The sequence below is a fragment of the Chelmon rostratus genome, chromosome 2 (genome assembly GCF_017976325.1).
Source record: "Chelmon rostratus isolate fCheRos1 chromosome 2, fCheRos1.pri, whole genome shotgun sequence".
NCBI classification, from domain to species: domain Eukaryota; kingdom Metazoa; phylum Chordata; class Actinopteri; order Chaetodontiformes; family Chaetodontidae; genus Chelmon; species Chelmon rostratus.
In genome coordinates, this window is record NC_055659.1 from 5,863,026 (window position 1) to 5,880,080 (window position 17,055).

Consider the following 17,055-nt stretch of genomic DNA (forward strand, 5'->3'; position numbering starts at 1 on the left):
CAGTCATAAAACACACTGACCTTAATCACTCTGGTTTATCACTTTGAAACTGTTTTGAGAACTACTACATAAATAAAGATTGGTATATTTTTGTAAGATACAAACTATTCATTGGGCATGTTTCTTGGTCTTATTCTGTCTTATTTTGTATTGGATTTATTGCATATCTTTGCATTTATTATTACCCTGGAATCAAATTATAATTCCTGGATTGTTGCATGGTGTTTTTCAAGGTTCAAGGTTCAAGGAGTCTTTATTGTCCCCGTGGGGCAAATTGCTCTACAGCCAGCAGTAACAAAAACAGTCAACAGTCACAGAACAACAACATATTGACACAGAGGAAATAATAAATGGAACAGCAGATTAATCAATCACTTATTCAGAAGACCAATGGCAGCAGGGACAAAAGAATACTTAAGTCTACGATATTGTACACATCTTCTGTTCATTGTTTGAAATTTTACTTTTCCCTCAGAGGTCTCCAGCACACCAGGATCAGGAGATCTCGTTCCCCTCCTAAGAATTCTTACTTTTCTCCTTATATTGGTTTTGTTGAGGGGCAGTTTGAGGAGACATTGAATGTAATATCAGGTAATACATTGATGGAGATATCTTACTATAATATTCTGTCCTCTAACTATGAGGTGTGTCTGAGAAGAGAGAGAGAGAAAGAGAAAGAGAGAGAGATTGTGAGAAATCCTCTCTCTTCCTGACAGGAAGTGTGAGGCGGATTTCCCCTCCTGGTCGTCCCAACGGGGCGGAATTACTTAGACGGATTTCCTCGTCAATGACACAGCTCCTAGTTCACCTCCCAGAATGAAAAAGGAAGAAATGTGAAAGCTGAGTTTCTTTCCTGTTTTAATTTGGTTTGACTTGACAAACACATGACAGACACAGCGAGGTGAGTCTGAGCAGAGAGAGAGAGGGGGTCAAAGGTCAAACTGCAAGCAGACAGAACAATAGCAGGAAGCAGGCGGACAATAAACGGCTGCAGTACTCTGGGGTTCACTGCCTTGCTCATTGGCTCTTCAGCAGTAGATTTTTTTCCTTCCAGATTTCCAAATACGGTTTTAAACCGCAGCCTTCAAACTCAACAGGAAGTCCAATTCTGTTGTTTTCAGCCATTTTCTCTCAGTTCACATGCTCACATCTTTGCCAACATTCATGCCATCCAGGGTAATTTTGCACTTGCTCCTGTTTCTACACTGGTTTTATATTCAATGATGTTGCGTAAAATTTGCTTCACATTCAGTCTGAACACACCTTTAGGAATATTATTGCTATTTGAATTTGTTCAAATAAACTGTTGGTCCACTAGCAAATTTTATATCTACAGAAAATCTAAATAAATCTGATAGGTGTTGAAGTTATGGCCTTGAAAATGCATGAAATGCGGTTCAATTTAAATCTTGTAAATGGACCCAAGTGGCCAGTCGAGCCTCAATAATGAACAATATAAAGAGACATTTTATGTCTCTTATCTATGTTTTATTTAATGTGTTTTATGTTTAACAAGACTAAAGTTTGAATCACCTGTTCACCTGCAACAAACACTAAACGGTGGCTCGAAGAGACAGACAAGTGAACGTATCTAAATGACATGTTCCCACTATCTTCACCACCTAACTTTAGCATGTTAGCATGGTAACCTGGCAAATTACACAAAGTACAGTTGAGGCTGCTTGGAATGTAATTAGCTTTGCAGGTAGAGGAAATTAAAATTTTGTCCTGATAATGGTTCTAGAAGAAAGGTTGCACTGAATTTACTGACAATCCATCCAATAGTTTTCAGTCAAAACTCAACATGTCAGCCTGAGGGTGGCACTAGAGGAAAAAGCTGAGAGATCACCAAAGTCACAAGGATTCATCATCTGGGAACCATGCATGTCTAAAACCTTGCTGTAATTTGGTGGCCGTGCTCACTGGTGAATTTGTTTGGACAGTACCAACGGTCACAAAATGATTAAGCCTTGACAGTTATACATGAAGTCTGTTTTTCTACATTTATGATGAGTACAGACTGACATGACAGAAAGATGAGTTACTGATGGACCACACAAGGATTCATTCAGTTGCGTCGTTATGTTTATGTTTTATCAGTTCTTAGAGATAATGTCTGTCCCTGCATGGTGCTGACTGGCTGACATTGTATATTTCTCTGGATGTCTACTCACATCCTTGAGACTGCCTGATTAAGCGCAAGACAAATTAATTAAAACATTGTGTGAAGGACGCCATAATTGTTATCATTGAATGTTACATAATGGTACAAACACACATGCACGCACACACACACACACCTTCACTCACTGCTGACTCCTGAAATTGTGAGAAAAACCTGAATCAGGAGTACAGAGAGAGGGGCCTGGAGCCAAAGGTCGCAGATGCCCATGTCCCTGTGACCGTCTCAACCTCAACAAATGACTCCAATCAGCACTCTGATCCGGAAAACAGCAGGACAGACAAGAAAAACCATGAAAGATAAGAGGAAGTGAGAAAGGATTTACTATCAGTGTCACATCCGCCTGGTGTTCCCTGGTGTCTTTCTGCTCCGACTGTTTATCAAAAGAGACTTTAACTGTATTCAACAGAATATCTAGAAAACCTTGCAGTACCATGAAGACATGCTTTAATGATCCAACTTCAGCCCGTCACCAGCGGTTCTCAAACTATGGGATGGCCCACCAGGAAAACAATGCAAAGCACCCAGAAACAATAAATAACAGTTCTTTCATGCTCAAGATTAGTGACATGATTTTTTTTCCTTCTTGTTAATTGTTATTAATCTTAAATGACATGTTAAGTGTTACTTAATTCATGTGCTAGTCTTGAACTAATCAGTTGTAGCTGCTAAACTGAACTGTTAAATAAACCTGACAAACACAATATGTGCTAACAGAAGTGTTAGCTTACCCGAACCAAATATTAACTGAAAATCTGACCTGTTGGCTAAATGTGGAGCCAAATCTGAAGATGCCAAACTGTCCCTTTAGCTAACCTGTACCAAACTATGATTGTTGTTTAACTGAGAAGTTGACTGACATGAACCAAACTTACAGTTGTCAGTCTACGCTATGCTCAACTGTTAGCTAGCTAAACTAAACAATGTTATGCTAAAAGTGCTAAAATGACCTGTTAGCTTACCTGACCCAAATATTAAATGAAAATCTGAGCTGTTAGCAAACCTGAAAACAAGCAAACAAACAAACAAAAACTGCTGTTAAACTGGACCAATAGTTAACACGTTACCAAACTTTTAGCTACTAAATTAAAGTGTTTGCTAATGTGAGCTTAATAGTATTAGCCACTTAACTGCACCATTAGCTAACCTAAATCAAACTGGGTGCTAAGTGAGTTACTAAAGCTATAAAGCACTCACAGAAGTGCATACGCAATATGACCAAGGCAGTGCAATCATCTAAACTTGTTATCTTAATAACAGGAAATGTTTAGAACACTTTAATCTGCTTGTGAAGATGCATCAAAATTCACAGTGACAGCAAGTCCAGTACTTGATAAGAAAATAGTCAAAATGTCCAGCTTGCAATGAAAAGACATCCTGATTCCACATCATAATGGAGTCAACTGCTGAATTTTCCACCAAATCTATATGCTGAGAGGTTTAATACAGCTGCTAATTACTAATGGGAAAAATAACACCCTGCAGAGCAGTTTCCCAGCCTGGCGTTTAACCCTGTTTGCTCTTCATAATGCATTGTCATGCCATCCTGGAACATCTACTGTCACTTTGTTCCGAACAGAGATCCTGTTTGGATCCAGCCTCTCTATGTGACCAAGTTCTGGGTAGCTGAATCAGTGTCTTTATTACAGGTTTTTCTTCACATGAAAGCAGAGTCTGAACCTGAAAGTCTTTCCTATCAGTTGACCCTCTGACACCCAAAGAATGCCAATCGGAGGTCGCTCAGCCAGTTTTGCTGATCAGACACTTCCTCGTACAGTATCTCTGCCCAGTCTGTTGAAGTGTCCCCAAAAAGGAAATAAGCAGGATTTCATGACTGCTCCGACAGACAGGAAATAGAGGAAGTTGAACAAGTTGAAAGGTGGCTGTTCGTTTCGTGCTGCTGAACCGCCAAGTCATCAAAATCTCATTGTGTGGCGAGAGCAATTGACTGCTGACGGGAACCTTTGATTAATTCTTTCTTTCTAAGATGTTTTTTTTGGTCTTCTCTAGAAAACAAACTGGTCTTGACCTGGTCTTAGCCAGGAGTTTAGAAATAGTGATTCTTTTCCTAACATAGTTCTCATTGTGAGCAGTTCACTTTTATTTTTTGCACGTTTCCACTGATAAGAGCTTATTAACGGCACACAACTAACTAAATTGTAATGAGAACTTTGTCCATATTTTCCCTATAATCAATACAGAACGTCAGGTCTTTCCAGGAAACCTAGTTGGAAATGATTACAAAATATATAATAATAATAGTATTACAAACCCATAAAAAGGGTTTTAGATCCTGACATTAATGCCAGAATTCTGTTTCTAAGCCAGGAATATTGTCTAGTGGAGAAATTCTTATTCCTTTATTTTGTTGGCCTGAATTTAGTTACATAACACAATAAAATCTGAAAATACTGGAAGGTTTTAACTGAATTTAAAATGCCCAAAGGTTCCTACACCCCCAAATTCACAGAAACATTTCAAGGACATGACCTTAGTGTCCTCAATGGTCACTATGGCTGCCTTCATCGTGTTTTTAGGAAATGTCATTGTCACAAAATCTGAAAACATTTTTGCTGTCAGTTCTAGATCATCTGCATCAACATGTATGTTAAGAGCTGTGGTGGCTCACTTGGGGAACCTATATGTAACTGACCTACATGTGAAGTCACCCCAAATCTGAAGTGTCAGTATAAAATCTGATCCTGTCGGGCTTGGTTCAAGTTGACTCTGCATCATGTGTATGCCTAGAATCAGTCAAACAGATAGACAGTAAAACACTACAAACTGTTCTCAAACCTCATCTGTTGATGAATGTTTGACTCTCAGAGTAGATGTGACTAAGACTTCTGAGTGATACTGCCTACCTCAGGTTTTAAAGGACAATTCTGGTTCATTACTTCATAACTTTGGTCTTAGTTTGGTAGTTTTGTTCAACATTTCTATCAGTGAGATGGAAAGAGAACCCTGAGATCCGGAAACACAGTCATATCACTAAAAATACGTTTGAAAGCTTAAGAAACATGAGCAGTCATTCTGGAAACAAACCCCCACTGAATTATTGCTCTGTTACTCAAGACGGACTTCCTGCATTGCTTTGTATTTAATCAAATTTCGAACTGTTTATTCACATCTTACACCACACTGTCATTCTTAGCTTATTTTTATAGTTTACTCATTTTAAATTCTACTTACATTTGCATTACTTGTCTTTTTACATGGTCTTTTCGTACTGCTTGGTTGCTGAAAGATGCTATACAAACAAACAAACATGCTCCCACCAACACAATGCCACTGTTCGTTTTAATGGAGGGCCGTTTTCAGCCTGAAAGCCTGCAGATCCATGACTTTTATGGCTTATCAGATACCAAACCACAGCACAGTGGTTTATAATACTATGAGACAGGATGTTGTTACGCTGAGAATTATTTTGTTTTTCAGCATCAAAATCGATCAAAAGGTAAACAGTAGAAACAAGGTGTCCATGTTACAAAGAAATTTACAAGGAATGTTTGCTTGCACGTTTTTGATTGGCCACCAGAGCACATTGCTAGATGACCGCGAGTTGCAGTCCAGAAAAAGTTGATCGAAGGTCAACGGTTTTGACAGACAACCCTGCACTAAACAAAGCTAAATAAAGCAATGCAGAAAAAAGCAGGTCACTGCAATAGTAATGAATTGTTGCTGATCTCTGCATTGCTATAAAGATGATTTGTGAAACCTGATTTTTATTTTAATTTGGAATAATCTCACACCATTGGCTAAGACAAAAGACAAAGGCTAACACACTAAGATTTCCAGACTTAATGTGGCTAAAATGAACCTTTGCAGTTACTGTGTCCATCCTAGAGTCCGTTTCAGTTGCCATTTCAACAACTAATCCAACAGTCAGACTGGTTTTCTGGTTTAATTGCTGCATCAGCTCAAAAGTGCGAAACTGTGGTTAAATTCTGCTGATTTTCCAAGAACAAAAAAAACGTTGCTAAACCAAAAAGGAATTTGTAAATGTTTTCATTTTTCTTCACTTTCACTTTAATTCAGTGGCATTCCCCTTTAACAAGACAACAACATGTAACGTAAACAGTGGTGAAGGGTGGGGGTGTCCAACGCTGGCGGGCTTCCCATTTGTCGATAATAATGCATGAAAAATGCAATATACAATAAAATAAAACACAAAGAAAATATAAAAAATAATACTCAATGATAATACTAAATATGACATTTCAGAGCTCATATTGGAAACATCATCACAACCTTCAGGTTTAGTACAAAATCAGCTTCAGGATGGAAAACATCCGTCTGTCCAAAAGCAAAAATTATTAATTAATTATATTAATATAATATTAATAACAATATACAGTTCAGTAATACTGCTTAATTAATTACAATGTGCAAGGAATAAAATGTTCAGGGAGCATATTGTGCCAAGCAGCAGTGTGTATGTGTGTGTGTGTGTGTGTGTGTGTGCTACTTAAAACAACAGTCCAACATTTTGGGAAATCGGCTTGTTGCCTCACCCAGAGTCACACTGCGCAATGTAAAAATGGAAACGTATAAAAGTGATTTTTGGTATTAAGAGTAACTTTACATAATAACAACATGTATATCAGTCAGCTTTGGAGTTGTTGGAAGGTAGATGCTTTTTCTCTTTTGATGGAACTAGGCTAGCAGTTTCCCCCTGCTTCCAGTCTTTGTGCTAAGCTAGGCTAACACATCCTGGATCTTTGGGCTGGAAACGCAGAGATGAAACTGAGATGCATCTTTTAATCTGACTCTAGATGAGACAGCGAACAAGAAGATTTACCAGAAATGACAAGCTGTTACAGTGATGTTGATTAAAATCAAATAGAACTCCTGTGGACTGTCTGCAGCGCCCCCTGCTGTGCAACACCAGTCTGTCTGTCAGTTAAGTCTTTCACCAAATAAGTAAATCTCCTTTGTGTGAGATACTTTGCAAGAAAGTGAGGTTGTGCCAGAAAATCACTACTACTTCAGCTCCATGTGAGGTCAGAGGCCTCTTCTACAGTCTGTGATGGCAGTCTGGTGTCTACTGAGTCCTACTAAGTCTCAGTTTATTTTTCTGTGGCGGACACCAAACAGTGTGTGGTCAGAACCGCATCCCTTCCATTTTGTAAAAAAAGTACGACTAAAGGCCTCAGTATGCTTCAAACTAAGTGTTTGATGGATCATTTAACATGAAAAGTTGTAATTTTTCTGACTTTCGGAAACCAACAATCACGCCCATGCAGTGACAGCAGGCTTTTCAACCCACTTTCCAGTGTGGACATACAGAACACAGAGAAACACTTTGACTTTCGTCGTGGTCAGTCAACATCTCATTTGAACTAGCTCCTTTGAGGATACCTACAGAGATGCACCTTTTTCTTCAAGGGTAAGATCCTTTTGGTTTACCCAGATACAGTCGTTACCACTCTTGGCAAAGCAACCAGACTCCATTTGCAAATACAGTCATTTTATTACTGTAAAACACACTTCCTTCAAACCCGACTGAAGCAAATTAAAACTCACCAAAACCATCCTGGTTAGTATTTTCACTGTTACAACAATCACCATCAACTCTGGTTTGGTCGTAATAAACCCTTAACTCACCGCATTAGAGGAGAAAATTCTGTGAGAAGAGCAAGAGAGAGGGCGGACATAAGAGAAACAACAGGGAAAAAAAGTGAGTTAAGCCGGAATATTTTCACATATAATATTTTTGACCAAACCCTAATTGGAAGTGATTGTTAGACTAGTGAAAAGATGAACCAAGATGGTTTTTGGGAGTTTTATTTTGGAAGTTTGTTGAAGTTAAAGATCCATGAAACATGAAGTGTGTTTTACAGTGATAAAATTACTGATGCTGTAAATTGGGTCTGGTGGCTTTGGCGAGAACGATATAGGTGATCTGGCAGAAGGTTTAACCTGGCTTGACTTTTGTCAAAACACAATGTCAAAATGATGTCAAGAAAGACCCGTATTTGTTCTCTGGTGTGCTTACTGAGAATAATCCTCACAGACAGCTGCTCAAATCAGAAAAAATGCCATGCTGGGATATATGAGTGGCGAGGTGCATCGAGGTATGTGAGTAGACGTATTTAAAATCTCTCTAGGTCTCTTTTTTCCTTTCTTCACACAAACACTTGTTACTTTTCATGTGAACAACAGCGTGCAACACCATGAATGCCCGCAAGGAGAGACTGTAAATGTGCATTGCTGATTCACTGCAGCTCGACCTTCTCTGAGACCATTCAGAGCAGCACAAGAATGCTTTGCCTTTAGTCCTGGTTGGACAACACTTGGTACAAACTAGTATGTTTGAAGCATATTGAGGCCCTTTAAGAGCCAATCAAGCCCTGAATCCGTGTGTATTATCCTGGTCATACACTGACTCCTCCTGCCAGTCAGCTCCCATTGGCACCCATGTGTTTGTCATCCTCGTTGACCAATCAGCCAGTCAGCTCAACAGGAAGCTCCCGGCTGCACAGCGCCTCCCACTGGCGAGCGAGAAGTGAGATCAGCCTCTCTCTGCTGTCGGCTCCTGGGACAAAGACACACCATTGGACCTCGCCCTCTGCGCCCCCACTGGCCCCGGCCCCTCTGTTCGGGGCTTCCTGCACACCGGCGGCGAAGTGGTCCATGGTGAGGTGGCAGAGCAGGTCAGGGCCAGGCAGGTCATCAAAGACCAGGGTCAGAGCCTGAGGGTATGTCTGGTACCCCAGCAGGACCCGGTCCAGGTCCCGGATTCTCCGAGCCTCACGAAGCTGGTATCGCTCCCTGCAGGAGAACATTATGAGGAAGAGGAGGAGGAGGAGGAAGATAACTACTCTCGCACTGTCAGTAATCATCAGAATAACCTCAGATGTTTCATAATGTTTTTTTTTTTTTTTTAAGATTCAACAAAAGCAGCTCTGGACCAAGTTAAAACCTATTTTTTAACATTTTCTTCATCAGGCTAAATATGTTACCAGAGTAATTTTCCAGCCTCTGAAAACTTGAAGACCTCCAGTAGTTTATTCACTCTCTTTTTCTCTCTGATCTCTACCAGCTAAATCCTCCACTATAGTCATCATGCATTCTCTACCTGCTGCCCACTGCGAAAAATAACATGAGAGCTGTGAGAGTGAACCAGAACAGTAAAGTTGTGGCCAGACAGTTAAACAATGATCTGAATCTTGCTATAAAGCTCCGTTAAGCAGATGGATGCTGCAGATTGAGGTAGTAATTGTCTACAGATTCATCAATATGAGCGACCTCTTTCACGTTGTCATGATATATTGTTATTATAAAAATATCAATTATAGCCGCTTTAGAGACGAATCCTATTCTCGACTCAAAAATTCATGTTTAGGTCTATTATAAGGGATGCAAGCTGATTCAGAGATTTTTAATGCATCTGTATAAGCTGTTGGACTGTAAATCAGTTAAAACAGTGGAATAGTTTCCTCCTGAACACCACAGAGAGTCAGTAAACAGCAGAGCAACACAATCAAACATCACCTATTACTTTCACTTTATGATCTCCACACTAAGAGAGAGTGATGCAGCAGATTTGCCTCAGGGCTTATAAAACTGTCGCTGCTTCCGTTTCAGCAACACTGGATCTCTGAAGTGCTGCTGTTTGCTAAAAGCTGCATTTAGGATTTCAAATATTTTGTTTATGGGTGAAAACTGTCCATAATGACAAATATTATATATTATCTGATCAGTGATTAAAATAGGTCTAGTTTTGTGCTCATTAATGGTAATTTCCCGAGTTGGACAAAGTACTGAGCAAATCAGAGCTTTGCAGGCAGGGCTAAGAATGGGGACGTTATCTTCTTGTGCCAGAGCCAGAAAACGGTCTTAAAAATGTGGGAGAAATGGATGCGGCAAGTTGTTCCAAGTCAATTTTAAAAATTCACAACTCTTAAATCACCACATTTGTTTCTAAAAAAAAAAATCTGCTCCAAAAAAATGACAATGACGTCAGTAGGACAGTGGGACGGGCACTATTTAGCCGTAACCAAACAGAAGACAGCTGACATAACACAATGTCAGACTGAATAATGACGTAAAGCATGAAAGCACGTGTAAGAGAAACAGCAGTATTGACAACTGTGCAAAATATTACAGCAAACTATTCAAGGAAATCTGCATACAGTCTGATATCTTTCATTCAGTCAGTTCAAAGGCTTTAAGATGTCCAGTGCATGTCAAGTACAAGCCTTAATATAAGATGCCTGCAGGCTTAGTGTGCAGCTGTATCATTATTATACCATATCATTATAACTTTATTATAAATATCACGCTGTGTATTATCAAATAGTTGATACTGAAGGTATTAGACATGCCTTTGAATTATATCACACACACTAAGCCTCAATCAACCAAAACATGTTGGGATTTGCTGGCGAGTCACTACCGTATTTTCTGCACTATAAGGCGCACCGGATTATAAGGCGTACCTTCAATGAATGGCCTATTTTAAAACTTTTTTCATATATAGGGCGCACCGCATTATAAGGCGCATAGACAGAAAGTACCGTACTGTGGTGTACGGGTTGCGTTATGCATCCACTAGATCAGGGGTTGGCCACCCGCGGCTTTTTCATCCCTCTGATGCGGCTCTTGAAAATAATTCATGAGCATTTGTTTAAAATGTATTTTATTTTAGTTTGTTCGTTTTGAAACAAACATCGCGCGCGCTCACAGATGACAGTTTATCCTGCGTAAAGATGCAGGTGACGGCGCACAGCACTGATGTGCAGATGCTGTGCACTGAGGTTCAGGAGCAGAAATCACATTAATCACGTTTGATTAATATTTTAATTGCCTATTATTTAGCATATATTCATATTTTTTCATTGTTCAGTGAAATAGCCATTTTATTATTCAGGTTGACAGCTGACTGCATGCGGCAGTAAAAGGATGACGGCACACAGAGAGTGGAATACTGCTGTTACTTCAACCACGCCCCCTGACTACAATAGCCATAATTAACCAATATTGATCCATATAAAAGGCACATCTGATTATAAGGCGCACTGTCGGTTTTTGAGAAAATTAAAGGCTTTTAGGTGCGCCTTATAGTCCGGAAAATACGGTAATAGGAAAACTATGATGAGTATTTTTGATTTCTTGCTCAGTCACACAGCCTCTGCTCCTCCTCACAGTGAGAAGTGTGCTGTTCTGCCTCTCTGTTTTCAGGCTTCAGTGAATATTGATTTCAGTTGTTATTTTATTCCTGAGTGCCCCATGTTCCCTGTGACACCCTCTGTGTATCTATGACTGAGCGCTCAGAAGAGACGACATGTTTCACAGTTTGTTTAACATTTGTCCGTCTGCCTTCTAAACGCTAAGTGATGATTCTGCTATTCAGAGACTGCCCTGGATTATATATGCTAGATTTTGAAATTTCATGACATTTCCAGTTTTTCGTTGATCATGGGAACCCTGGGCTTCCCGTGTGCTCACCTGGAGGGAGGTTCTTTGGCGAAGTCGGGCAGAGGATAGCTGACATAGTCCTCGTCCAATAGGAACACATCAGTGCTGGTCAGGATCAAAGTCCTGGGCTGGAGTACAGGAGACAGGGCAGAGCCAGAAACAGAGGGGGAGTGGCCTGAGAGAGCAGAGCCTTGGTTGGGCAAACTGCTGGGGATCTGGACCTGGAGGAAAGGAACGGAAGTTGACATAACTAACCTAAACCAAAGCAAGTACAAAGAGTGGAAATATAAAATCAGTGCAAAACCAACTCAGAAATCATATCTGGCAACCTGCACTGTGTTTAGAGACAATGCACAGAAGCACTGTTGCTGTTCTAGAAATAGTTTGAGCATGTTAACTGCCCCTAAATTCAGAAAGAAAGAACTTTTTACCTGGAAGACCAGCAGGTACAGCAGGACGTTGAAGGAGCGCGAAGACGAGGACGCTGCGCTGGCTGGAGTCTTCCTCTCTGCCACGATGAAGGTCAGGTCTCCCATCTCCTCCTCACTGGGATAAATAAACTTCACCCTGCTGCTGTGGACCAGCTCATAGTTCTGCATCTTGCCTGCAGGGGGAGACAAAAATCACACCTGTCACTATTATCAGGCCAACACCAGGTCAGCAATTATTCTAATTAGTCAGACAATTTATTGTAATTTTTCACAGAAATAATCAGGGATTTAACAAATTCATATATAGGTTCCAAAAAGGTTAGTATATTGCTTCTGTAATCCCCTTCACTGTATAATGTTCTCATTATGGATTTTATGTGGTCCAGTAACAGACATTTTAGATTTTTGTTTGTAAACCAAGAGACCTGCCAACAATCATGAGTTACATGTAAGTGCAGAGGGAAGTGCACTGTGTCTACCTGTGTTTGTGTTTGTGAACTGAGAGTAGAAGTCCTGATCTGACGGCTCTGGAGGAGGAAGCTGCTGCTGCAGACTGAGAGCTGACATCAGCTCCTGAAGGAAGAGGCTCGTCCCATAACTGTCCCTGCTGAGACAGCAGACGATGTGATCAGCCGAACGACCTGCAAACACAGAGTGAGAGAGAGACAGTCCATGAATAGGTGAGAGGGTAACACAAAGTAATATCAGCATTTGGCAACAGTTTGGTATTAATTTGTGTGAATTCTGCAAACACTGGTGTGTATATCCACTGACCTACGACTCTGAAGTACTGGTCAAACAGTCCCACATTGACAGACAGCAGCTCAGACAGTCTGATGGACAGACAGCAGCACAGACAGACGGCAGGATCTCCAGAGTCCATTATGTCCAACACTAACAGAGAAAGATGAAGAAAGACACAAAGAGGGAAGAGATTTAACAAAAGTGAAAGTCTACAGACACATTTATGTCCCACTAAGGCTGTTATGTTCACAACACACCAGAAAACAAACTCACTTGATTTGACTCGGCAGCAGGAGCAGCAGTATTGCAGTATTCTGACATTACATGATGTGATTTTAAATGTAATCTTATCTCTTAACCCCGACTGAACCAAATCATGTCAGTTCATCGTACCTGAGTGATGACCGAGCGTAGAGGCGGAGTCTTCCAGCAGGAAGTAGATCGTATCAGTGGAGAGCAGCAAACAGCAGGTGAGCTCAGACTCTGGAGACTTGTAGAGAACCACAGACAGCCACAAGACCTGTCTCACCTCCTCTGCCTCAGACTGGTGTGGGCATTAGAAGTGACACAAAAAAGAAATGAAAGTTGATTTTTTTAAAAAGATGGGACAAGAACTGCAAAATGTCTTTCTGAACATGAACACCGCCTTAAGATCTTCCCTGAAGTAAAAGCAACGATGCTATAGGAGAACAGTCTGTCTTTGAGTTAAGGCAGAAAAAGCGCCAACTGCGCTTCTTCTTTGAGGTGTCATTTTTCTGTCTTTAGTGATTGTTGTGTCACAGCCGGAGTCCATGCTCTGTGTCCTGGGCTCAACCTGGACTAACTAAAGGCAAAGTTGCACAAAGCAAAAATTCACAGCTGAACCAATCAACATAAAATTAACTATCCTGATAAAGACTTCAGTCATTTTTCAAGCAAAGATTCTCTTGTTCCAGCTTTTTATTTGCTGGCTTTCTAAGTCATCCTCTGCCTTAGTGTGACAGTGTGGTATGGCAGCTGCACAGCACAGGAAAGGAAACAACTGGCACGGGTGGTTAAAACTGCACAGGGCATTGTGGACTGGCCCCTTCCTGACCTAGACTCTATATATGAAGGCCGGGTCCCCGTCACGGACCCCAGCCATCCGGGCCACAGACTGTTTGTACTGCTTCCATCAGGAAAGCGGTACAGGAACATCCGCACCACCACTAACAGACTGAGGGACAGCTTCTTCCCCAGAGCTGTTAGAGCTATCACCCCCAGCAGCCCCTCACTGGAGTGAGAGACTGTGAGAACTGTGAACCACTGCACTTTACACCTCCACCTCCACCTCCACCTTCTGTGTACTTAACATTTAAGTACACACACACTTAACTAAATGGCCAACAATTTGCATTCAGTATATACATTATAGTATATTTCAGCTGCTGTTGGCACATTTCATTGGTATATTTTATTGTTTATTGTTTAGTATATTTTTATTGTCTTAGTATATTTTCATTTCTGGTATATTTTTATTACATTAACGAATATTTTTACTGCATCTTGGTTTATTTTATTCTAGTATCTTAATTTTATTTTAGAATCTTTCTTATCTTTCTTATTATCCTGTTTCTGACATGGGGGTTGCAATGCAAATTTCATTAGCATGTCATGCTCAATAACAATAAAGAAATCTTGAATCTACTAACTGACTGTTTGAGTTTTACACTAACTGACATTTTCAAATCTAACTTTGGACTCTGAGAACTTCTGATCAACACTTTTTACTAGTTCCTGATATTCTAGAGACAAAACGATGAATCAAGAAAGTAATCAATGCACATATCGATAATGAAAATTATCGTCAGTTGTAGCCTTACTAAAATTTCACTCTTAAACAGCTATGGTTTACTTTGGAAAACAGTCTGTGTGTGTGTGTGTGTGTGTCCTACCATCGCTAGATATTTGTGGAAGTAGGTCAGCAGTTGCTGTCCTCCAAGCCCAGCCAGGAGCTTCAGTCCTGGGGAGAGACCCGGCATTAGGTGGGGGGACGGCTGGTTCTCCTCCACCTGGAGGCGGGATGAGTCCCAGCTGAGGAGGACAAGGAAGTACAGTGATGAAAAGATAAAAATATCAAAGGCAGCAAGAAGTAATCTAATGAGAAGAGAAGATGACAGTGTGCTTCCTGGTGTTTGTTTAATGATGTAGAAAAAATGAAATCATGCAGTGCCTCAACATCATTTGGACCTGGCCTGAGTCAGATTCTGGGTCAGTTCTCAGTTAATCAGAACACATGAAGACCTCTGAGTAATAAACTATGTGCACTGTGCAGAATGTATCTGATATTTACATAATCCATTTAGCCCTGAAATAAAGTGCCTCTTCCATGATGCTGTCATGTTGTACAATTAGTCACCATTTCCATGCTATTATAACTACCTGACTTTCATTTTTAAGTGTGATGTTGATGGACACTACATGTTTCCTGATGCAACATTTAATGGGCACAGAGGAACAAATCACAGCTGGATGAAATGAAAAAAAATGCCAGGTCGTAGTGTGATGCTCCAGTAACAATCTGGACCAAAAAATAGAAAAAACAAACAATAAAAACTTTGTTATAAAATTTGAAATAAGTGATAATTAGAGCCTGATACAGACCAGAACTGAAAAATACCTCATTAACAATATTTTTTTTATCATAACTTCTCCAGTTCCTAAAAAATTGTAGCCAAAATATGTCCTGAGCAGGACTAAGCAGGACTAAGCAGGACTAAAGGGGACATTTTACACTGCAGAAATAATTCAGTGCTCTCAGTGGACAAAATATGTAATGGAGACAGCTTTTATGTCAACTCAAACATATCTCTGATGTTTCTTATCACTTATCAACCAACATACGTAAAGCTGACACTGGTACATCTGTAATGAGATCAAATATTGACATGGCACTGTCATTATTTGATCTTATCACAGATGTACCAGTCAGACTCTTGTGATTAAGTGCTGAAATTACAGCTTCAATGACGTACATCAGCATTTACTGTGCATCATGGCTTGGCTTTGATAATAAATGTCATATACACTCACTGATAAATGAGGGCCCTGATAAGATTAGTACATTGTGTCTACAGCTGTGAAACTGGGACACACTGTCTGTCCTAAATCTAAGTACAGCATGCAGCTGTAAATTAAGGCATAAGGAAGAAAGGAATTCTGCAGTTACATGGAGAGAAAGTAATCTATGTTGGGCAAAACAGAAGTCTACCTGCTGGTGCTGTGTGATTTCCTGGTACTGGTACAACAGCACTGGTCCCTGGATCGGTAAAAGCCTTAGAAAGCAACAACAAAGAGGTGTCAAACAAACTGAGAGAAGAAACCAACAAACCATCAAAACCAGGTCTGAGTGTATGAGCTGTCTTCACCTTGTGTGTGTTGCCCTTGATGTGGACAGGGTGTGGAAGGCCGGGGCAGGGCCACCATCTTCAGCCCCTCCAGAGAGGCTCTCCGCTGGCTCAGCTCCATCAGGAAGGAGCTCGCGTCCTGGGCCAGAGGGAAGAGCAGCAGTAGCCTCTGGCCGCCCAGCAGCAGCTCCACAGTGTGACTCCTCCTGGACACAACATGATGGGTACAATACAGATAATGACGACATTTAAATGCACAGAAAGCCATTTCTGCCACTCAAATTCCATTCATCCAATCCAGCTTGTGTACCTGCGGTGGTGCTTTGGGTCAGGGCAGGAGGTGTTTATTGATCTGTCCACAAGCGGAGAAGCTCTCTCTCTGGGGTAAGGGACCACAGAGCCAAGGGGCACACGGACCAGCCTGCACCAGGACGAGGAGGAGGAGGAGTGATGAAGGTCAGCACTGCCCCTCTCTCTTTCTGCAAGCTCTCTGAAGTCGATCTTCAGCACCCAGAGGTGTCGGTGGGTGAGAAAGAGGAGAGAAGGAAGGCTGGGCTCCCTACTCTTGGATAAGATGTCTGACAGGAGAGGGTGGGTGTCCAGGTTAGAGGAGGAAGAGGGAGGGAGGAGGTGGGCAGGATAGCCTCCCTGGGCTCCCTGACTCTCCTCCAACTCCCAGGAGTTGATGACCGAGCGGGGGAGGAGCTGAGGAGCGTTCGGGGGCTCTAGGTCATTATGAGACCCTGATGCCTGGAAAAACAAGTGACAAGGTTTTTATTTTCCAGGTGCTGACACAACAGAGTAATGTCTGATTCATGCTTCATGAATGGCCACACATAAGACTTTATACAACACATCGCTCGTCCATCGCTCCGTTTGACCCAATTATAAACTGAACTGTGTTGAAAGA

At 41.0% G+C, this 17,055-nt stretch overlaps 1 protein-coding gene across 1 annotated transcript in view; it reads right to left on the bottom strand.

Moving 5' to 3' along the window:
• Window positions 1-5,326: 5,326 nt before the first annotated feature.
• The window catches only part of nisch (nischarin), a 30,141-nt gene continuing 18,412 nt past the window's right edge, over window positions 5,327-17,055 (bottom strand). The window contains exons 19-28 of the mRNA XM_041956861.1: window positions 16,456-16,895; window positions 16,167-16,351; window positions 16,010-16,073; window positions 14,694-14,832; window positions 13,174-13,324; window positions 12,811-12,930; window positions 12,516-12,677; window positions 12,037-12,209; window positions 11,636-11,826; window positions 5,327-8,956 (exon numbers count right to left, since the gene is read on the bottom strand). Of these exons, the coding sequence (XP_041812795.1) occupies window positions 8,629-8,956; window positions 11,636-11,826; window positions 12,037-12,209; window positions 12,516-12,677; window positions 12,811-12,930; window positions 13,174-13,324; window positions 14,694-14,832; window positions 16,010-16,073; window positions 16,167-16,351; window positions 16,456-16,895 (1,953 nt within the window). The 3' untranslated portion in view covers window positions 5,327-8,628. The remainder of the gene's footprint in view (window positions 8,957-11,635; window positions 11,827-12,036; window positions 12,210-12,515; window positions 12,678-12,810; window positions 12,931-13,173; window positions 13,325-14,693; window positions 14,833-16,009; window positions 16,074-16,166; window positions 16,352-16,455; window positions 16,896-17,055) is intronic.